Here is a 21,430-nt window from a genome sequence, read left to right as displayed (position 1 = left end):
TCTACTATTATCTACTGTTATCTACTATTACTGTCTAATAGCTCTGTCTCTACTAGTATCTACTATTATCTACATATCTAATAGTATCTACTATTATCTACTATTACTGTCTAATAGCTCTGTCTCTACTATTATCTACATATCTACTATTATCTACTATTACTATCTAATATCCCTGTCTATGCTATTATCTATTATCTGCTATTACTGTCTCATAGCTCTGTCTCTACTATTATCTACTATTACTATCTAATATCTCTGTCTCTACTAGTATCTACTATTATCTACTATTATCTACAATTACAGCCTCATATCTCTGTTTCTGCTATTATCTACTATTACTATCTAATATCTCTGTCTCTACTAGTATCTACTATTATCTACTATTATCTACAATTACAGCCTCATATCTCTGTTTCTGCTATTATCTACTGTTATCTACTATTATCTACATATCGACTAGTATCTGCTATTATCTACTGTGATCTACTATTACTGTCTAATACCTGTCTACTAGTATCTACTATTATCTACTGTTAACAACTCTTACTGTCTAATATCTCTGTCTCTACTATTATCTACTATTATCTAATATTACTGTCTAATAGCTGTCTCTACTAGTATCTACTATGATCTACTGTTATCTACTATTACTGTCTAATAGCTCTCTCTACTATTATCTACATATCTACTATTATCTACATATCTACTATTATCTACTAGTATCTACTATTATCTACTAGTATCTACTATTATCTACTAGTATCTACTATTATCTACTTACTATTTAATATCTCTGTCTCTACTATTATCTACTAGTATCTACTAATTTCTACATATCTACTAGTATCTAATATTATCTACTACTATACTACTATTATCTACTATTACTATCTAATATCCCTGTCTATACTATTATCTATTATCTGCTATTACTGTCTCATAGCTCTGTCTCTACTATTATCTACTATTACTATCTAATATCTCTGTCTCTACTATTATCTACTATTATCTACTATTATCTACAATTACAGCCTCATATCTCTGTTTCTGCTATTATCTACTGTTATCTACTATTATCTACATATCGACTAGTATCTGCTATTATCTACTGTTATCTACTATTACTGTCTAATAGCTGTCTACTGGTATCTACTATTATCTACTGTTAAGAACTCTTACTGTCTATTATCTCTGTCTCAACTATTATCTACTAGTATCTACTATTATCTACTATTAGTCTAATATCTCTGTCTCTACTATTATCTACTATTATCTAATATTACTGTCTAATAGCTCTGGCTCTACTATTATCTACTGTTATCTACTATTACTGTCTAATACCTGTCTACTAGTATCTACTATTATCTACTGTTAACAACTCTTACTGTCTAATATCTCTGTCTCTACTAGTATCTACTATTATCTACATATCTACTATTATCTACATATCTACTAGTATCTACTATTATCTACTACTATACTACTATTATCTACTATTACTATCTAATATCCCTGTCTATACTATTATCTATTATTATCTGCTATTACTGTCTCATAGCTCTGGCTCTACTATTATCTACTGTTATCTACTATTACTGTCTAATAGCTCTGTCTCTACTAGTATCTACTATTATCTACATATCTAATAGTATCTACTATTATCTACTATTACTGTCTAATAGCTCTGTCTCTACTATTATCTACATATCTACTATTATCTACTATTACTGTCTAATATTGCTGTCTCTACTATTATCTACTATCATCTACATATCTACTATTATCTACTATTACTGTCTAAAATCGCTGTCTCTACTATTATCTACATATCTAATAGTATCTACTATTACTGTCTAATAGCTCTGTCTCTACTATTATCTACATATCTACTATTATCTACTATTACCTTTATTTAACTAGGCAAGTCAGTTAAGAACAAATTCTTATTTTCAATGACGGCCTACCATCATCTACATATCTACTATTATCTACTATTACTATCTAATATCTCTGTCTCTACTATTATCTACTATTACTATCTAATATCTCTGTCTCTACTATTATCTACTATTATCTACTATTATCTACAATTACAGTCTCATATCTCTGTTTCTGCTATTATCTACTATTATCTACTATAATCTACATATCGACTAGTATCTGCTATTATCTACTGTTATCTACTATTATTGTCTAATACCTGTCTACTGGTATCTACTATTATCTACTGTTAAGAACTCTTACTGTCTAATATCTCTGTCTCTACTATTATCTACTGTTATCTACTATTAGTCTAATATCTCTGTCTCTACTAGTATCTGCTATTATCTACTGTGATCTACTATTACTGTCTAATACCTGTCTACTAGTATCTACTATTATCTACTGTTAACAACTCTTACTGTCTAATATCTCTGTCTCTACTATTATCTACTATTATCTAATATTACTGTCTAATAGCTGTCTCTACTAGTATCTACTATGATCTACTGTTATCTACTATTACTGTCTAATAGCTCTCTCTACTATTATCTACATATCTACTAGTATCTACTAGTATCTATTATTATCTACTGTTATCAACTCTTACTGTCTAATAGCTCTGTCTACTATTATCTACTATTATCTACTATAATCTACATATCGACTAGTATCTGCTATTATCTACTGTTATCTACTATTATTGTCTAATACCTGTCTACTGGTATCTACTATTATCTACTGTTAAGAACTCTTACTGTCTAATATCTCTGTCTCTACTATTATCTACTGTTATCTACTATTAGTCTAATATCTCTGTCTCTACTAGTATCTGCTATTATCTACTGTGATCTACTATTACTGTCTAATACCTGTCTACTAGTATCTACTATTATCTACTGTTAACAACTCTTACTGTCTAATATCTCTGTCTCTACTATTATCTACTATTATCTAATATTACTGTCTAATAGCTGTCTCTACTAGTATCTACTATGATCTACTGTTATCTACTATTACTGTCTAATAGCTCTCTCTACTATTATCTACATATCTACTAGTATCTACTAGTATCTATTATTATCTACTGTTATCAACTCTTACTGTCTAATAGCTCTGTCTACTATTATCTACTATTACAGTCTCATATCTATGTTTCTGCTATTATCTACTGTTATCTACTATTATCTACATATCTACTAGTATCTACTAGTATCTACTATTATCTACATATCTACTAGTATCTAATATTATCTACTACTATACTACTATTATCTACTATTACTATCTAATATCCCTGTCTATACTATTATCTATTATCTGCTATTACTGTCTCATAGCTCTGTCTCTACTATTATCTACTATTACTATCTAATATCTCTGTCTCTACTATTATCTACTATTATCTACTATTATCTACAATTAGTCTCATATCTCTGTTTCTGCTATTATCTACTATTACTATCTAATATCTCTGTCTCTACTAGTATCTACTATTATCTACTATTATCTACAATTACAGCCTCATATCTCTGTTTCTGCTATTATCTACTGTTATCTACTATTATCTACATATCGACTAGTATCTGCTATTATCTACTGTGATCTACTATTACTGTCTAATACCTGTCTACTAGTATCTACTATTATCTACTGTTAACAACTCTTACTGTCTAATATCTCTGTCTCTACTATTATCTACTATTATCTAATATTACTGTCTAATAGCTGTCTCTACTAGTATCTACTATGATCTACTGTTATCTACTATTACTGTCTAATAGCTCTGTCTCTACTATTATCTACTAGTATCTACTATTATCTACTAGTATCTACTATTATCTACTAGTATCTACTATTATCTACTTACTATTTAATATCTCTGTCTGTACTATTATCTACTAGTATCTACTATTATCTACATATCTACTAGTATCTACTAGTATCTACTATTATCTACATATCTACTAGTATCTAATATTATCTACTACTATACTACTATTATCTACTATTACTATCTAATATCCCTGTCTATACTATTATCTATTATCTGCTATTACTGTCTCATAGCTCTGTCTCTACTATTATCTACTATTACTATCTAATATCTCTGTCTCTACTATTATCTACTATTATCTACTATTATCTACAATTAGTCTCATATCTCTGTTTCTGCTATTATCTACTATTACTATCTAATATCTCTGTCTCTACTAGTATCTACTAGTATCTACTATTATCTACTATTATCTACAATTACAGCCTCATATCTCTGTTTCTGCTATTATCTACTGTTATCTACTATTATCTACATATCGACTAGTATCTGCTATTATCTACTGTTATCTACTATTACTGTCTAATACCTGTCTACTAGTATCTACTATTATCTACTGTTAAGAACTCTTACTGTCTAATATCTCTGTCTCTACTATTATCTACTATTATCTAATATTACTGTCTAATAGCTCTGGCTCTACTATTATCTACTGTTATCTACTATTACTGTCTAATACCTGTCTACTAGTATCTACTATTATCTACTGTTAACAACTCTTACTGTCTAATATCTCTGTCTCTACTAGTATCTACTATTATCTACATATCTACTATTATCTACATATCTACTAGTATCTACTATTATCTACTACTATACTACTATTATCTACTATTACTATCTAATATCCCTGTCTATACTATTATCTATTATTATCTGCTATTACTGTCTCATAGCTCTGGCTCTACTATTATCTACTGTTATCTACTATTACTGTCTAATAGCTCTGTCTCTACTAGTATCTACTATTATCTACATATCTAATAGTATCTACTATTATCTACTATTACTGTCTAATAGCTCTGTCTCTACTATTATCTACATATCTACTATTATCTACTATTACTATCTAATATCCCTGTCTATACTATTATCTATTATTATCTGCTATTACTGTCTCATAGCTCTGGCTCTACTATTATCTACTGTTATCTACTATTACTGTCTAATAGCTCTGTCTCTACTAGTATCTACTATTATCTACATATCTAATAGTATCTACTATTATCTACTATTACTGTCTAATAGCTCTGTCTCTACTATTATCTACATATCTACTATTATCTACTATTACTGTCTAATATTGCTGTCTCTACTATTATCTACTATCATCTACATATCTACTATTATCTACTATTACTGTCTAAAATCGCTGTCTCTACTATTATCTACATATCTAATAGTATCTACTATTACTGTCTAATAGCTCTGTCTCTACTATTATCTACATATCTACTATTATCTACTATTACCTTTATTTAACTAGGCAAGTCAGTTAAGAACAAATTCTTATTTTCAATGACGGCCTACCATCATCTACATATCTACTATTATCTACTATTACTATCTAATATCTCTGTCTCTACTATTATCTACTATTATCTACTATTATCTACAATTACAGTCTCATATCTCTGTTTCTGCTATTATCTACTATTATCTACTATAATCTACATATCGACTAGTATCTGCTATTATCTACTGTTATCTACTATTATTGTCTAATACCTGTCTACTGGTATCTACTATTATCTACTGTTATCTACTGTTATCTACATATCGACTAGTATCTGCTATTATCTACTGTTATCTACTATTACTGTCTAATACCTGTCTACTGGTATCTACTATTATCTACTATTATCTAATATTACTGTCTAATAGCTGTCTCTACTATTATCTACTATTATCTAATATTACTGTCTAATAGCTGTCTCTACTATTATCTACTATTATCTACATATCTACTATTATCTACTGTTATCTACTATTACTGTCTAATATCTCTGTCTCTACTAGTATCTACTATTATCTACTGTTAAGAACTCTTACTGTCTAATATCTCTGTCTCAACTATTATCTACTAGTATCTACTATTATCTACTGTTAAGAACTCTTACTGTCTAATATCTCTGTCTCTACTAGTATCTACTATTATCTACTATTAGTCTAATATCTCTGTCTCTACTATTATTTACTATTATCTACTGTTAAGAACTCTTACTGTCTAATATCTCTGTCTCTACTAGTATCTACTATTATCTACCATTATCTACTATTAGTCTAATATCTCTGTCTCTACTATTATCTACTAGTATCTACTATTATCTACTATTAGTCTAATATCTCTGTCTCTACTATTATCTATGTATTATACACATGATCTAGTATGATATACATTTTATCTACATATTATTTACTATTACAATGCATTCAGAGTATTCAGACCCCTTCACTTTTTCCACATTACAGCCTTATTCTAAAACGGATTCAATATTTTTTTCACTCATCAATCTACACACAATACCCCATAATGACAAACGTTTTGCAAGTGTATTAAAAATAAACAATGGAAATATTACATATACATAAGTATTCAGACCCTTTACTCCTTTAGCAGCGATTACAGCCTTGAGTTTTCTTGGGTATGACGCTACAAGCTTGGAACACCTGTATTTGGGGAGTTTCTCCCATTCTTCTCTGCAGATCCTCTCTGTCAGGTTGGATGGGAAGCGTCACTGCACAGCAATTTTCCGGTCTCTCCAGAGATATTTCGATCAGGTTCAAGTCCGGGCTCTGGCTGGGCCACTCAAGGACATTGAGACTTGTCCTGAAGCCACTCCTGCGTTATCTTGGCTGTGTCCTTAGGGTCGTTGTCATGTTGGAAGGTGAACCTTCACCCCAGTCTGAGGTCATGAGCGCTCTGGAGCAGGTTTTCATCAAGGATCTCTCTGTACTTTGCTCTGTTCATCTTTCCCTTGATCCCGACTATTCTCCCAGTCCCTGCCGCTGAAAAACATCCCCACAGCATGATGCTGCCATTTTTACATTTTATTTAGTTAACCTTTTATTGAACTAGGAACTATAAATATATGGATGAGCGATGGCCGAATGGCATAGGCAAGATGCAGTAGATGGTATAGAGTGCAGTATATACATATGAGATGAGTAATGTAATGTAATATAAACATTATATAACATTATATAAAGTGGTGTTGTTTAAAGTGACTAGTGATACATTTATTACATCAAATTTGTAATTATTCAAGTGGCTAGAGATTTGAGTCAGTATGTTGGCAGCAGCCACTCAATGTTAGTGATCGCTGTCTAACAGTCTGATGGCCTTGAGATAGAAGCTGTTTTTCAGTCTCTCGGTCCCAGCTTTGATGCACCTTTACTGACCTTGCCTTCTGGATGATAGCGGGGTGAACAGGCAGTGGCTCGGTGGTTGTTGTCCTTGATGATCTTTATGGCCTTCCTGTAACATCGGGTGGTGTAGGTGTCCTGCAGGGCAGGTAGTTTGCCCCCGGTGATGTGTTGTGCAGACCTCACTACCCTCTGGCGAGCCTTGCTGTTGTGGGCGGAGCAATTGCCGTAGCAGGCAGTGATACAGCCTGACAGGATGCCTTCGATTGTGCATCTGTAAAAGTTTGTGAGTGTTTTTGGTGACAAGCCAAATTTCTTCATCCTCCTGAGGTTGAAGAGGTGCTGCTGCGCCTTCTTCACGACTCTGTCTGTGTGGGTGGACCAATTCAGTTTGTCCGTGATGTGTATGACGAGGAACTTAACTTTCCACCTTCTCCACTAACTGTCCCGTCGATGTGGATAGGGGGGTGCTCCCTCTGCTGTTTCCTAAAGTCCACGATCATCTCCTTTGTTTTGTTGATGTTGAGTGTGAGGATATTTTACTGACACCACACTCCGAGGGCCCTCACCTCCTCCCTGTAGGCCGTTTCGTCGTTGTTGGTAATCAAGTCTACCACTGTAGTGTCGTCTGCAAACTTGATGATTGAGTTGGAGGTGTGCATGGCCATGCAGTCATGGGTGAACAGGGAGTACAGGAGAGGGCTGAGAACGCACCCTTGTGGGGCCCCAGTGTTGAGGATCAGCGGGGTGGAGATGTTGTTACCTACCCTCACCACCTGGGAGCGGCCCGTCAGGAAGTCCAGTACCCAGTTGCACAGGGCGGGATCGAGACCCAGGGTCTCGTGCTTAATGACGAGTTTGGAGGATACTATGGTGTTAAATGCTGAGCTGTAGTCGATGAACAGCAATCTTACATAGGAATTCCTCTTGTCCAGATGGGTTAGGGCAGTGTGCAGTGTGGTTGCGATTACGGCATCTGTGGACCTATTGGGGTGGTATGAAAATTGGAGTGGGTCTAGGGTGTCAGGTAGGGTGGAGGTGATATGGTCCTTGACTAGTCTCTCAAAGCACTTCATGATGACGGAAGTGAGTGCTATGGGGCGGTAGTCGTTTAGCTCAGTTACCTTAGCTTTCTTGGGAACAGGAACAATGGTGGCCCTCTTGAAGCATGTGGGAACAGCAGACTGGTATAGGGATTGATTGAATATGTCCGTAAACACACCGGCCAGCTGGTCTGCGCATGCTCTGAGGGCGCGGCTGGGGATGCCGTCCGGGCCTGTAGCCTTGCGAGGGTTAACACGTTTAAATGTTTTACTCACCTCGGCTGCAGTGAAGGAGAGTCTACATATGATCTACTGTTATCTACATATTATCTACATATTATACACTATTATATATCATGATCTACATATTATCTACTGTTATCTACATATTATCTACATAAACTCAGCAAAAAAATAAACGTCCCTTTTTCAGGACACTGTCTTTCAAATATAAGTCGTAAAAATCCAAATAACTTCACAGATCTTCATTGTAAAGGGTTTAAACTCTGTTTCCCATGCTTGTTCAATGAACCATAAACAATTAATGAACACGCACCTGTGGAATGGTCATTAAGACACTAACAGCTTACAGATGGTAGGCAATTAAGGTCACAGTTATGCAAACTTAGGACACTAAAGGGGCCTTTCTACTGACTTTGGAAAAACACCAAAAGAAAGATGCCCAGGGTCGTTACGTGAACATGCCTTAGGCACGCTGCAAGGCATGAGGACTGCAGATGTGGACAGGGCAATAAATTGCATTGCCCGTACTGTGAGACGCCTAAGACAGCGCTACAGGGAGACAGGACGGACAGCTGATCGTCCTCGCAGTGCCAGACCACGTGTAACAAAACCTGCACAGGATCGGTGAATCCGAACATCACACCTGCGGGACAGGTACAGGATGGCAACAACAACTGCCCGAGTTACACCAGGAATGCACAATCCCTCCATCAGTGCTCAGACTGTCCGCAATAGGCTGAGAGAGGCTGGACTGAGGGCTTGTATGCCTGTTGTAAGGCAGGTCATCACCAGACATCACTGGCAACAACGTCGCCTATGGGCACAAATCCACCATCGCTGGACCAGACAGAACTGGCAAAAAGTGCTCTTCACTGATGAGTCGCGGTTTAGGCTCACCAGGGGTGATGGTCAGATTCGCGTTTATCGTTGAAGGAATGAGCGTTAAACCGAGGCCTGTACTCTGGAACGGGATCGATTTGGAGGTGGAGGGTCCGTCATGGTCTGGGGCAGTATGTCACAGAGTCATCGGACTGAGCTTGTTGTCATTGCAGGCAATCTCAACGCTGTGCGTTACAGGGAAGTCATCCTCCTCCCTCATGTGGTACCCTTCCTGCAGGCTCATCCTGACATGACCCTCCAGCTTGACAATGCCACCAGCCATACTGCTTGTTCTGTGTGTGATCTCCTGCAAGACAGGAATGTCAGTGTTCTACCATGGCCAGTGAAGAACCCGGATCTCAATCCCGTTGAGCATGTCTATTATCTACATATTATCTACTGTTATCTACATATTATCTACTATTATCTACATATTATCTACTGTTATCTACATATTATCTACTATTATCTACATATTATCTACTATTATCTACATATTATCTACTATTATCTACATATTATCTACTATTATCTACATATTATCTACTGTTATCTACATATTATCTACTATTATCTACATATTATCTACTATTATCTACATATTATCTACTGTTATCTACATATTATCTACTATCTACATATTATCTACTGTTATCTACATATTATCTACTGTTATCTACATATTATCTACTGTTATCTACATATTATCTACTGTTATCTACATATTATCTACTGTTATCTACATATTATCTACTGTTATCTACATATTATCTACTATTATCTACATATTATCTACTGTTATCTACATATCTACTATCTACATATTATCTACTGTTATCTACATATTATCTACTATTATCTACATATTATCTACTGTAATCTACATATTATCTACTATTATCTACATATTATCTACTGTTATCTACATATCTACTATCTACATATTATCTACTATTATCTACCTATATTCTACTGTTATCTACATATTGTCTACATATGATATACTGTTATCTACCTATTATCTACTGTTATCTACATATGATCTACTATTATCTACATATTATCTACTGTTATCTACATATGTTCTAATATTATTTACTATTACGTACTAATATCTACATACAAATTAATCCATACATAGGTTTTGTTCAGTAGTATACTCCAACAGTAGTGTATAAAGCCTTAATAACCTCTTGAGACTAGGGGGCAATATTTTGATGTTTGGATGAAAAAACGTGCCCAAATGAAACTGCCTATTTCTCAGGCCCAGAAGCTAGAATATGCATATAATTGGCAGATGAGGATAGAAAACACTCTAAAGTTTCCAAATCTGACAAAATATTGTCTGTGAGTATAACAGAACTGATATTGCAGGCGACAACCTGAGGAAAATCCATTCAGGAAGTGCTGTTTTTCTGAAACCTCTCTCTTCCATTGCAAGCCTATCCTTCATTTAAAGGGATATCAACCAGATTCCATTCCCTATGGCTTCCGCAAGATGTGAACAGTCTTTAGACATAATTTCAGGCTTTTATTCTGAAAAATGAGCGAGAAGGATCACATCGCGTCAGTGGATAGACAGATGTCCTTAGATTTGTTAATGCGCGCGGCACTGGAGCGACACCTTTTCTTTCTCTCTTGTATTGAAAAGGCTGATGTCCGGTTGAAATATTATCGATTATTTGTTGTAAAAACAACCTGAGGATTGATTATAAAAAACGTTTGACATGTTTCTACGAATTTTCCGGATACCATTTGGAATTTTTGTCTGCCTGTCGTGACCTGCACGAGCCTGTGGATTACTAAACAAAACGCGCCAACCAAATGGAGGTTTTTGGATATAAAGAGAATCTTTATGGAACAAAACAAACATTTATTGTGTAACTGGGAGTCTCGTGAGTGCAAACATATGAAGATCATCAAAGGTAAGCGATTGATTTTATTGCTTTTCTGACCTTCTTGACCAATCTACTTTGCTGCTAGTTGTTTGTAATGTTTTGTCTACTCAAAAGCTGTCCTCACATTATCGCATGGTTTGCTTTCACCGTAAATCTTTTTTGAAATCTGACAGGTGGATTAACAACAAGTTAAGCTGTGTTTTGGTATATTGCACTTGTGATTTCATGAAAATGAAATATTTTTAGTCATTTAATTTGAATTTGGCGCTCTACAATTCACTGGATGTTGACGAAAATGATCCCGCTAAAGGAATCGGTGCGCTAAGAGGCTTTAACAAATGAGTCCATAAATAGGCTTTGGTCAGTAGTAACCTCTAACAGAATGGTATAAAGCCTTAACAAATGACAGATAAATACAGTTACAACCAAAGTTACTCAATATATTTTTAACACAAAACTATCATAGACTTCCATAAGGAAACAACATGAAAGATTCCACATGTAAACCAACAGTGTCAAGACTCTGCTAGCTCTGCTAGCTCCTTATCCTAGAATCATGCAGAATGCACCGTGCGGCCCATTGGCGTAGCATGGGCAACATTTCCCATCTCTTCAAAAGTATATCTACCATTGCGATTGTTAGACTCCACTCTGTGAGGCAAATCGATCTGCAGGTTGAACATGGTGAGATTATAGACTCGTAAATTGATAGTGTAGTTTGTTGAGACGATTTTACAGCTAACTATCTACGTTACACTCTGATAGTGTCTTCGGTATTATTGTGTGTAGCTACATTTGATAGCCAGACCCATTGAGAGAGCATTGCACTGTGGATTTTGTGGTCGACTTCAGCTGCAACAGATTTCCACAATGATTTTCCATGTTGCTAGCAACCTTGCAACCTTATAATGCCAAATGAAACATTTGTTCACAAAAAATATTGTTCTCCCATATCAAGTGTTAGCTAGCTATCATGAAAATGGAGTAGGCTAACGGTGCTAGCACATCATTGTTAGCTAGCTATCATGAAAATGGAGTAGGCTAACGGTGCTAGCACATCATTGTTTTTATGCACGACGGCACAAATGCTTCAGGTGTGAAATGTTTTCCACACAATCACATGATGAAGACAACGTGGAACTGGAAAATGGACAGGGATTTATCTGCCCTACATGCACCACCATCAAGCAGCTTAGAGAAGAGATCCTCCGGCTGTCAGCTCGGCTGAGAGAAAAGGAGAACCTGCTTTCTAAGTACACCAACCTTGCTGTAACCCAGGCAAACCAAATCTCTAGCAAAGCTGTTGATGAGTCAGGCAGCATTGATCTGTCCCAATCCAATGGACAGATGTTAAGCTCAACTCCGCGGCCCAGTGGAGTCTGGACACTCGCAAGGCATATGAGATCGGGGAGGCAGTCTGGCCACCCTTCATCTATCCAAGAAGATCCAATTGTCACGCCCTGATCTGTTTCACCTGTTGTGATTGTCTCTACCCCTCCAGGTGTCGCTTATTTTCCCCAGTGTATTTATCCCTGTGTTTCCTGTCTCTCTGTGCCAGTTCATCTTGTATGTTTAGTCATGTCAACCTGCGTGTTTTTCCAATACTCCTTTTGCTATTCTCTTTTTTTCTAGTCCTCCTGGTTTTGACCCTTGCCTGTTTCTGGACTCTGTACCCGCCTGCCTGACCATTCTGCCTGCCTTGGCCACGAGCCTTTCTGCCACTGTACCTCCTGGACTCTGATCTGGTTTTGACCTTTTTGCCTGTCCACGACCATTCTCTTGCCTACCCCTTTGGATTATTAAGCATTGTAAGACTCCAACCATCTGCCTCCTGTGTCTGCATCTGGGTCTTGCCTTGTGCTTTGATACCAATCCAACTATCAAAGAACTAGACATCCCCTCTAGAGATGGACCTACCAGCCCCCCTAGCCCCCTCTTCGTTCCACATCAGATTCCATCAAGTTGGCAGCTCGATGGTGAGATTTATTGGCCTGCCTGCAATCTGTGGACCGACCAAGGTCCACTGTCACCCAGGAGCCAGTGCCCACAACTTCAACTCCCTCCTGCCCACAGTTCTGGCCAACCACTCCAATATTGACAACATCGTCACTCACATATGTTTAACCTTAGTTTTGGATGATCTGAGGGAGGACTACAATTTTTTTTTTTTTACATCTTTGGACAGTGAAGAGAATAATTATCTCTAGCTCTGCAACCAGCACTTTTTTAAAAGAGACAGGATTCACCCTAACCGCAGGGTTCCAGGATTATTTCCAGCAACATCAAACTGTTTTAGAGACTGACAGACAGGGTCTGATAGTGTTCCAGTCCTCCCTGTCAGAATAACCAACAGAGGACGTGGAAACCATATACATTCCTTTAGCAATGGCACTATGGTTATTATGATTAACCTAGTTTATGTTCCTATAACACCGACTTCTAGTGAGTTTATACAAACTATCATCGCCTACTATTCTGATAGATTGAAGACTGTCAGAAAAAGTGGTTGTAACATTAATAATTTGGTTGTTATTTGATTGGTTACCTCAATCCAGATGGGTTAGGACTTGGTTATTACCAAGGGGCTTTCTACTGGGCCCACCCATAACCACAGCCATACTCTGGACTTGGTTAATACCAAGGGGCTTTCTACTGGGCCCACCCATAACCACAGCCATACTCTGGACCTGGTTATTACCAAGGGGCTTTCTACTGGGCCCTCCCATAACCACAGCCATACTCTGGACCTGGTTATTACCAAGGGGCTTTCTACTGGGCCCTCCCATAACCACAGCCATACTCTGGACCTGGTTATTACCAAGGGGCTTTCTACTGGGCCCTCCCATAACCACAGCCGTACTCTGGACCTGGTTATTACCAAGGGGCTTTCTACTGGGCCCTCCCATAACCACAGCCATACTCTGGACTTGGTTATTACCAAGGGGCTTTCTACTGGGCCCACCCATAACCACAGCCATACTCTGGACCTGGTTATTACCAAGGGGTTTTCTACTGGGCCCACCCATAACCACAACCATACTCTGGACTTGGTTATTACCAAGGGGCTTTCTACTGGGCCCTCCCATAACCACAGCCATACTCTGGACCTGGTTATTACCAAGGGGCTTTCTACTGGGCCCACCCATAACCACAGCCATACTCTGGACCTGGTTATTACCAAGGGGCTTTCTACTGGGCCCACCCATAACCACAGCCATACTCTAGACCTGGTTATTACCAAGGGGCTTTCTACTGGGCCCACCCATAACCACAGCCATACTCTAGACCTGGTTATTACCAAGGGGCTTTCTACTGGGCCCACCCATAACCACAGCCATACTCTAGACCTGGTTATTACCAAGGGGCTTTCTACTGGGCCCGCCCATAACCACAGCCATACTCTGGACCTGGTTATTACCAAGGGGCTTTCTACTGGGCCCACCCATAACCACAGCCATACTCTGGACCTGGTTATTACCAAGGGGCTTTCTACTGGGCCCACCCATAACCACAGCCATACTCTAGACCTGGTTATTACCAAGGGGATTTCTATTAACATATCCTCTATTGTTGATGTTGCTTTATCTGATCACCTCTGTGTATTTTCTACTACCTTGTTGCCCATAGCACAGGGTAATACTGAACGCATTATTATGAAATGCTATCTTACCTCTGAAGTTGCTACAGATTTTATTGATTGTGTGAACAATACTCCACCACCTATTCTGCCTTCCTCTTGTGGTGATTTAGTTGATCACTAATAGCTAATGAAGGACAACCATTGATGCCATAGTTGAAAAAGGCCACATCCAAACAGAGAGCTCCATTTGGGGAACTAATAAATTAGGAAACTAATCAATTAATGAGACATTTCAGAAAGAAAGTGCGGAAGTGGAGGAAGTCAAAGTTGCAGATCAATTATGATATTCTGAGAGACCAACTTGGCATATATAACAAGGCATTTAGAAATGCCAGAAAGTCTTATTTTTCTAGCTTGATTACAAGTAAATCAGAATAATTAGAGAGTGCTCTTCTCGACCGTTGATGGCCTGATAAATCCTACCCCCTCAAACCTATGTGAACTTTCCTTCACATCTAAATGTGATGAGTTTGCGGCATATTTCAGATATAAAATAACCAACATTAGGCTGGGTATCAGTCAAGTCAGACCTGATGAGAAGTTTGATGATATGTGCCCTAGTTTACCACGCAGAGGCACTATGGATTTATTTTCCCTGGTTGACACAGACATGCTCAGGAAAATTATATCACAACTTAAGCCTTCTATCTGCCTTCTAGATCCTATCCCCACCACCTTCTTCAAAATATGAATTGCATATCTGAAGAAATGAAGGCTATTGATAATCTCTCCCTGTTCACAGGCACGTTCCCCACTGCACTAAAAACTGTTATGTGAAACCCCTTCTGGGGAAACGGCATCTAGATTCTTCAGCTCTTAGCAATTATCCATCAATCTCAAGCCTTCCATTCTTAAGCAAAATTCTGGAGCAATTGATGTTCAAACAGCTAAATCATTTAAGTGACAACTGTAAAAAAACAAATCCAATCTGTTTTTTTGTGCCCACCACTACACAGAGACAGCCTTAGTTAGTGGTAAATGATCTTAGAGCCAACACAGATGCCAAACAGCTCTCTATCCTTGTACTCTTAGATTTAAGTGCTGCATTTGACACTGTTGATCATGATGTCCTTCTGGAGAGGGGGGTGGCCTCTCCGGTCCAGTTCTAAATTGATTTAGGACCTATTTAACTGGTCGAGAGTTTTATGTCTCCCTTGGTGAACATAACTTAGATATCATGTGGCTTTCCACAAGGTTCGATTTTGTGTCCAGTAGTGTTCAGTTTATATATGTTTCCCCTTGGCAGTGTTATCAGGAAGCACAGCATTGATTTTCACTGCTACGCAGACGATACACGGCATTTCTATGTCATCAGAGGATTTAGCTCCATGGATAAATTATTAGGTTGTATTCGTGATTTAAATACTTGGATGGCTCACAACTTCCTCCAGCTATATCAAGACAAAACCGAGGTACTTATTGTTGGAGTCAAAGCACAGAGAGAAATCTGGCCGCACATTTTAATGGGCAATTAAGATAAAACACTAGGTAAAAAGCCTAGGTGTCATTTTAGATTCTGAACTCAATTTCGAATCACACATTAGGAATATGACCCAAATAGCTTTTTACCACCTGAGGAACATTGCCAAGGTGTGACTGTTTCTCTCTCAGGCTGATACAGAGACTCAGCCATGCTTTTATTACAAGCAAGCTTGACTACTGTAATGCTGTCCTGTCTGGTCTACCCAAGAAAGCCATTGGTCAACTGCAAAACATACAGAATGCTGCAGCACGGGTACTGACCAAGACCAGACAGAGAGAACACATTACACCGGTTTAATGGTCTCTGCACTGTAAAACATACAGAATGCTGCAGGGTACTGACCAAGACCAGACAGAGAGCACGTTACACCGGTTAAATGGTCTCTACACTGGCTGCCTGTGAGTTTTAGAATTAATTTAAAGATTCTATTGGGTTTTAAATCAATCCATGATTGTGCAGCCCAATACATATCAGACATGCTTTTAAGTTATGTACCCAGTAGGTCCCTCAGGTCCTCTGGTACTGGCCTTTTAACTATCCCAAAGCCCAGGACGAAGAGGCATGGAGAGGCAGCCTTTAGTTACTATGCCCCCAGCCTCTGGAATAGTCAGAGAACCTGAGGGGGCCAAAACTGTGACATTTTAAAAAGAGATCTTTTAAATATTTGTAGCTTTGCTTTTCCTTAGGTTCTTTTTATTCACTCAGTTCTTATTGTTATTCTTTAGTTTTTTATCCTGTTGTGTTTATTGTGTAGTAATAAATATGAACGGTTTTTTTTTCTCCAATGTTTTTTAAATTCATTTTCCCCAGTGAAGCACATAGCAATGCATTCCATGTCTGAAACGCATAGCAATGCACATAGCAATGCACATAGCAATGCACATAGCAATGCACATAGCAATGCATTCCATGTCTGAAACGCATAGCAATGCACATAGCAATGCACATAGCAATGCATTCCATGTCTGAAACACATAGCAATGCACATAGCAATGCATTCCATGTCTGAAACGCATAGCAATGCACATAGCAATGCACATAGCAATGCACATAGCAATGCACATAGCAATGCACATAGCAATGCATTCCATGTCTGAAGCACATAGCAATGCATTCCATGTCTGAAGCACATAGCAATGCACATAGCAATGCACATAGCAATGCACATAGCAATGCACATAGCAATGCACATAGCAATGCACATAGCAATGCACATAGCAATGCACATAGCAATGCATTCCATGTCTGAAACGAATAAAACTTTATTGAAACATTCCGAACACAAAAACGGGGAAAATAAACACAAATCCAAAACACAGCTGAATAGAAAGTGGACAATACCATGTGGGAGGAAACAATCCTTATTCTAATATACAGTGCATTTGGAAAGTATTCAGACCCCTTGCCAAGCTTGTAGCGTCCTACCCAAGAAGACTATAGGCTGTAATCGCTGCCCAAGGTGCTTCAACAAAGTACTGAGTAAAGGCTCTGAACAATTAGGTAAATGTCATATTTCCCCCCACCCCCAAAAAATGTACATTTACAAAAATGTATAAATCCTGTTTTTTCTTTGTCATTATGGGGTGTTGTGATGTCATTATGGGTTGTTGTGATGTCATTATGGGTTGTTGTGATGTCATTATGGGGTATTGTGTGTAGATTGTTGAGGGATAAAAAACGATTTAATCCATTTTAGAATAAGGCTGTAAAATAATAAAATGTGGAAAAAGTCAAGGGGTCTGGATACTTTCCGAATCCACTGTAATATATATTTTAGTAATGGTGGACTGAAAGGTGTGTCTGTGTGTTTGTTGCCAACAGATCATATATTTTAGTAATGCTGGACTGAAAGGTGTGTTTGTGTGTTTGTTGCCAACAGATCATATATTTTAGTAATGCTGGACTGAAAGGTGTGTTTGTGTGTTTGTTGCCAACAGATCATATATTTTAGTAATGGTGGACTGAAAGGTGTGTGTGTGTGTGTGTGTGTGTTTGTTGCCAACAGATCATATATTTTAGTAATGGTGGACTGAAAGGTGTGTGTTTGTTGTCAACAGATCATATATTTTAGTAATGGTGGACTGAAAGGTGTGTCTGTGTGTTTGTTGCCAACAAGATCATATATTTTAGTAATGGTGGACTGAAAGGTGTGTGTGTGTGTTTGTTGCCAACAGATCATATATTTTAGTAATGGTGGACTGAAAGGTGTGTTTGTGTGTTTGTTGCCAACAGATCTAAACACACCCTGTACTCTGACCTGCAGACTCCAGGTCGTTACGGTCGTGTTATAGTCACCTCTAGGAGAGGCAGCATCCTGGACCCTCTACACACAGACCTAGTACTCAAGGTAACGCTGTGTGTGCGTGTGTGCGTGTGTTGGTCAGAGAATGATATAGCGGCCTATTTTATGTTTGCTTAACACACTCCTCTCTCAGTGTAAAAACCACACAGCACAGGGCCAGCCAGATGAGCAGCAGTCAGTCAGCCAGGTCAGGCAGTGTATTTATAATCTGAACCAGTCACTCACTCAGTCAGCCAAGCGAAGTGCTTGTGCTTCTATCTCCAACTGTGCAGTAATAACTAAAAAGTAATATCTAACAAATTACACAACATAAACCCAACACACACATCTAAGTAGGAATGAATTAAGACTATATACATATGGACAAACGATGTCAGAGCAGAAAGGTCTAAGACACAGTAGAATAGTATAGGTTACAGTACATATGAGATGAGTAATGCCAGATATGTAAACATTATTAAGTGAATGAGATACCGTAGAATCAAATCAAATCAAATCAAATTTATTTATATAGTCCTTCGTACATCAGCTGATATCTCAAAGTGCTGTACAGAAACCCAGCCTAAAACACCAAACAGCAAGCAATGCAGGTGTAGAAGCACGGTGGCTAGGAAAAACTCCCTAGAAAGGCCAAAACCTAGGAAGAAACCTAGAGAGGAACCAGGCTATGTGGGGTGGCCAGTCCTCTTCTGGCTGTGCCGGGTGGAGATTATAACAGAACATGGCCAAGATGTTCAAATGTTCATAAATGACCAGCATGGTCATATAATAATAAGGCAGAAGAGTTGAAACTGGAGCAGCAGCACGGTCAGATGGACTGGGGACAGCAAGGAGTCATCATGTCAGGTAGTCCTGGGGCATGGTCCTAGGGCTCAGGTCCTCCGAGAGAGAGAAAAAAACTGAGATTTAGAGAGAGCATATGTGGGGTGGCCAGTCCTCTTCTGGCTGTGCCGGGTGGAGATTATAACAGAACATGGCCAAGATGTTCAAATGTTCATAAATGATCAGCATGTTCGAATAATAATAAGGCAGAACAGTTGAAACTGGAGCAGCAGCACGGCCAGGTGGACTGGGGACAGCAAGGAGTCATCATGTCAGGTAATCCTGGGGCATGGTCCTAGGGCTCAGGTCCTCCGAGAGAGAGAAAGAAAGAGAGGAGAGAATTAGAGAACACACAGTTAGATTCACACAGGACACCGAATAGGACAGTAGAAGTACTCCAGATATAACAAACTGACCCTAGCCCCCCGACACATAAACTACTGCAGCATAAATACTGGAGGCTGAGACAGGAGGGGTCAGGAGACACTGTGGACCCATCCGAGGACACCCCCGGACAGGGCCAAACAGGAAGGATATAACCCCACCCACTTTGCCAAAGCACAGCCCCCACACCACCTAGAGGGATATCTTCAACCACCAACTTACCATCCTGAGACAGGGCCGAGTATAGCCCACAAAGATCTCCTGGCACCTAGAATAGTAGGTATATATAAGCCAGGAGGTATATATAGTCGGAACCAGTCATTCAGCCAAACCAGGAGGTATATATAGTCTGAACCAGTCAGTCAGCTAAGCCAGGAGGTATATACAGTCTGAACCAGTCAGTCAGCTAAGCCAGGAGGTATATACAGTCTGAACCAGTCAGTCAGCCAAGCCAGGAGGTGTATATATAGTCTGAACCAGTCCGTCAGCCAAGCCAGGAGGTGTATATAGTCTGAACCAGTCAGTCAGCCAAGCCAGGAGGTATAGTCTGAACCAGTCAGTCACCAAGCCAGGAGGTGTATATAGTCAGAACCAGTCAGTCAGCCAAACCAGGAGGTATATATAGTCTGAACCAGTCAGTCAGCTTAGCCAGGAGGTATATACAGTCTGAACCAGTCAGTCAGCCAAACCAGGAGGTATATATAGTCTGAACCAGTCAGTCAGCCAAGCCAGGAGGTATATACAGTCTGAACCAGTCAGTCAGCCAAGCCAGGGGGTATATATAGTCTGAACCAGTCAGTCAGCCAAACCATGAGGTATAGTCTGAACCAGTCAGTCAGCCAAGCCAGGAGGTATATATAGTCTGGACCAATCAGTCAGCCAAACCATGAGGTATAGTCTGAACCAGTCAGTCAGCCAAGCCAGGAGGTATATATAGTCTGGACCAATCAGTCAGCCAAACCATGAGGTATAGTCTGAACCAGTCAGTCAGCCAAGCCAGGAGGTATATATAGTCTGGACCAATCAGTCAGCCAAACCATGAGGTATAGTCTGAACCAGTCAGTCAGCCAAGCCAGGAGGTATATATAGTCTGGACCAATCAGTCAGCCAAGCCATGAGGTATAGTCTGAACCAGTCAGTCAGCCAAACCATGAGGTATAGTCTGAACCAGTCATTCAGCCAAACCATGAGGTATATATAGTCTGAACCAGTCAGTCAGCCAAGCCAGGAGGTATATATAGTCTGAACCAATAAATAAAAATTGTCAGCAAAAATATGTTTAGACATTTTTGAAAATCTATAAAAAATATAAAAAACAATAAGTATTCAGACCCTTTGCTAGGTGACTCGAAATGGAGCTCAGTTGCATCCTGTTTCCATTGATCACCCTTGAGATGTTTCTACAACTTGATTGGAGTCCACCTGTGGTACATTCAATTGATTGGGACATGATTTGGAAAGGCACACATCTGACTATATAAGGTCCCACAGTTGACAGTGAATGTCAGAGCAAAAACCAAGCCATGAGGTCAAAGGAATCGTCTGTAGAG

The 21,430-nt window shown here is 38.7% G+C and overlaps 1 protein-coding gene across 1 annotated transcript in view; it reads left to right on the top strand.

Moving 5' to 3' along the window:
- Positions 1 to 21,430, top strand: part of ptchd1 (patched domain containing 1) — an 89,484-nt gene that overhangs the window by 5,239 nt on the left and 62,815 nt on the right. Inside the window, exon 4 of the mRNA XM_031836482.1 lies at positions 18,605 to 18,719. Coding sequence (XP_031692342.1) covers positions 18,605 to 18,719 — 115 coding nt within the window. The remainder of the gene's footprint in view (positions 1 to 18,604; positions 18,720 to 21,430) is intronic.

The sequence above is a fragment of the Oncorhynchus kisutch genome, linkage group LG11, assembly GCF_002021735.2.
Source record: "Oncorhynchus kisutch isolate 150728-3 linkage group LG11, Okis_V2, whole genome shotgun sequence".
NCBI lineage: Eukaryota > Metazoa > Chordata > Actinopteri > Salmoniformes > Salmonidae > Oncorhynchus > Oncorhynchus kisutch.
The sequence above is the reverse complement of the archived record's forward strand: the minus strand, read 5'-3'. Positions and strand labels throughout refer to the sequence as shown.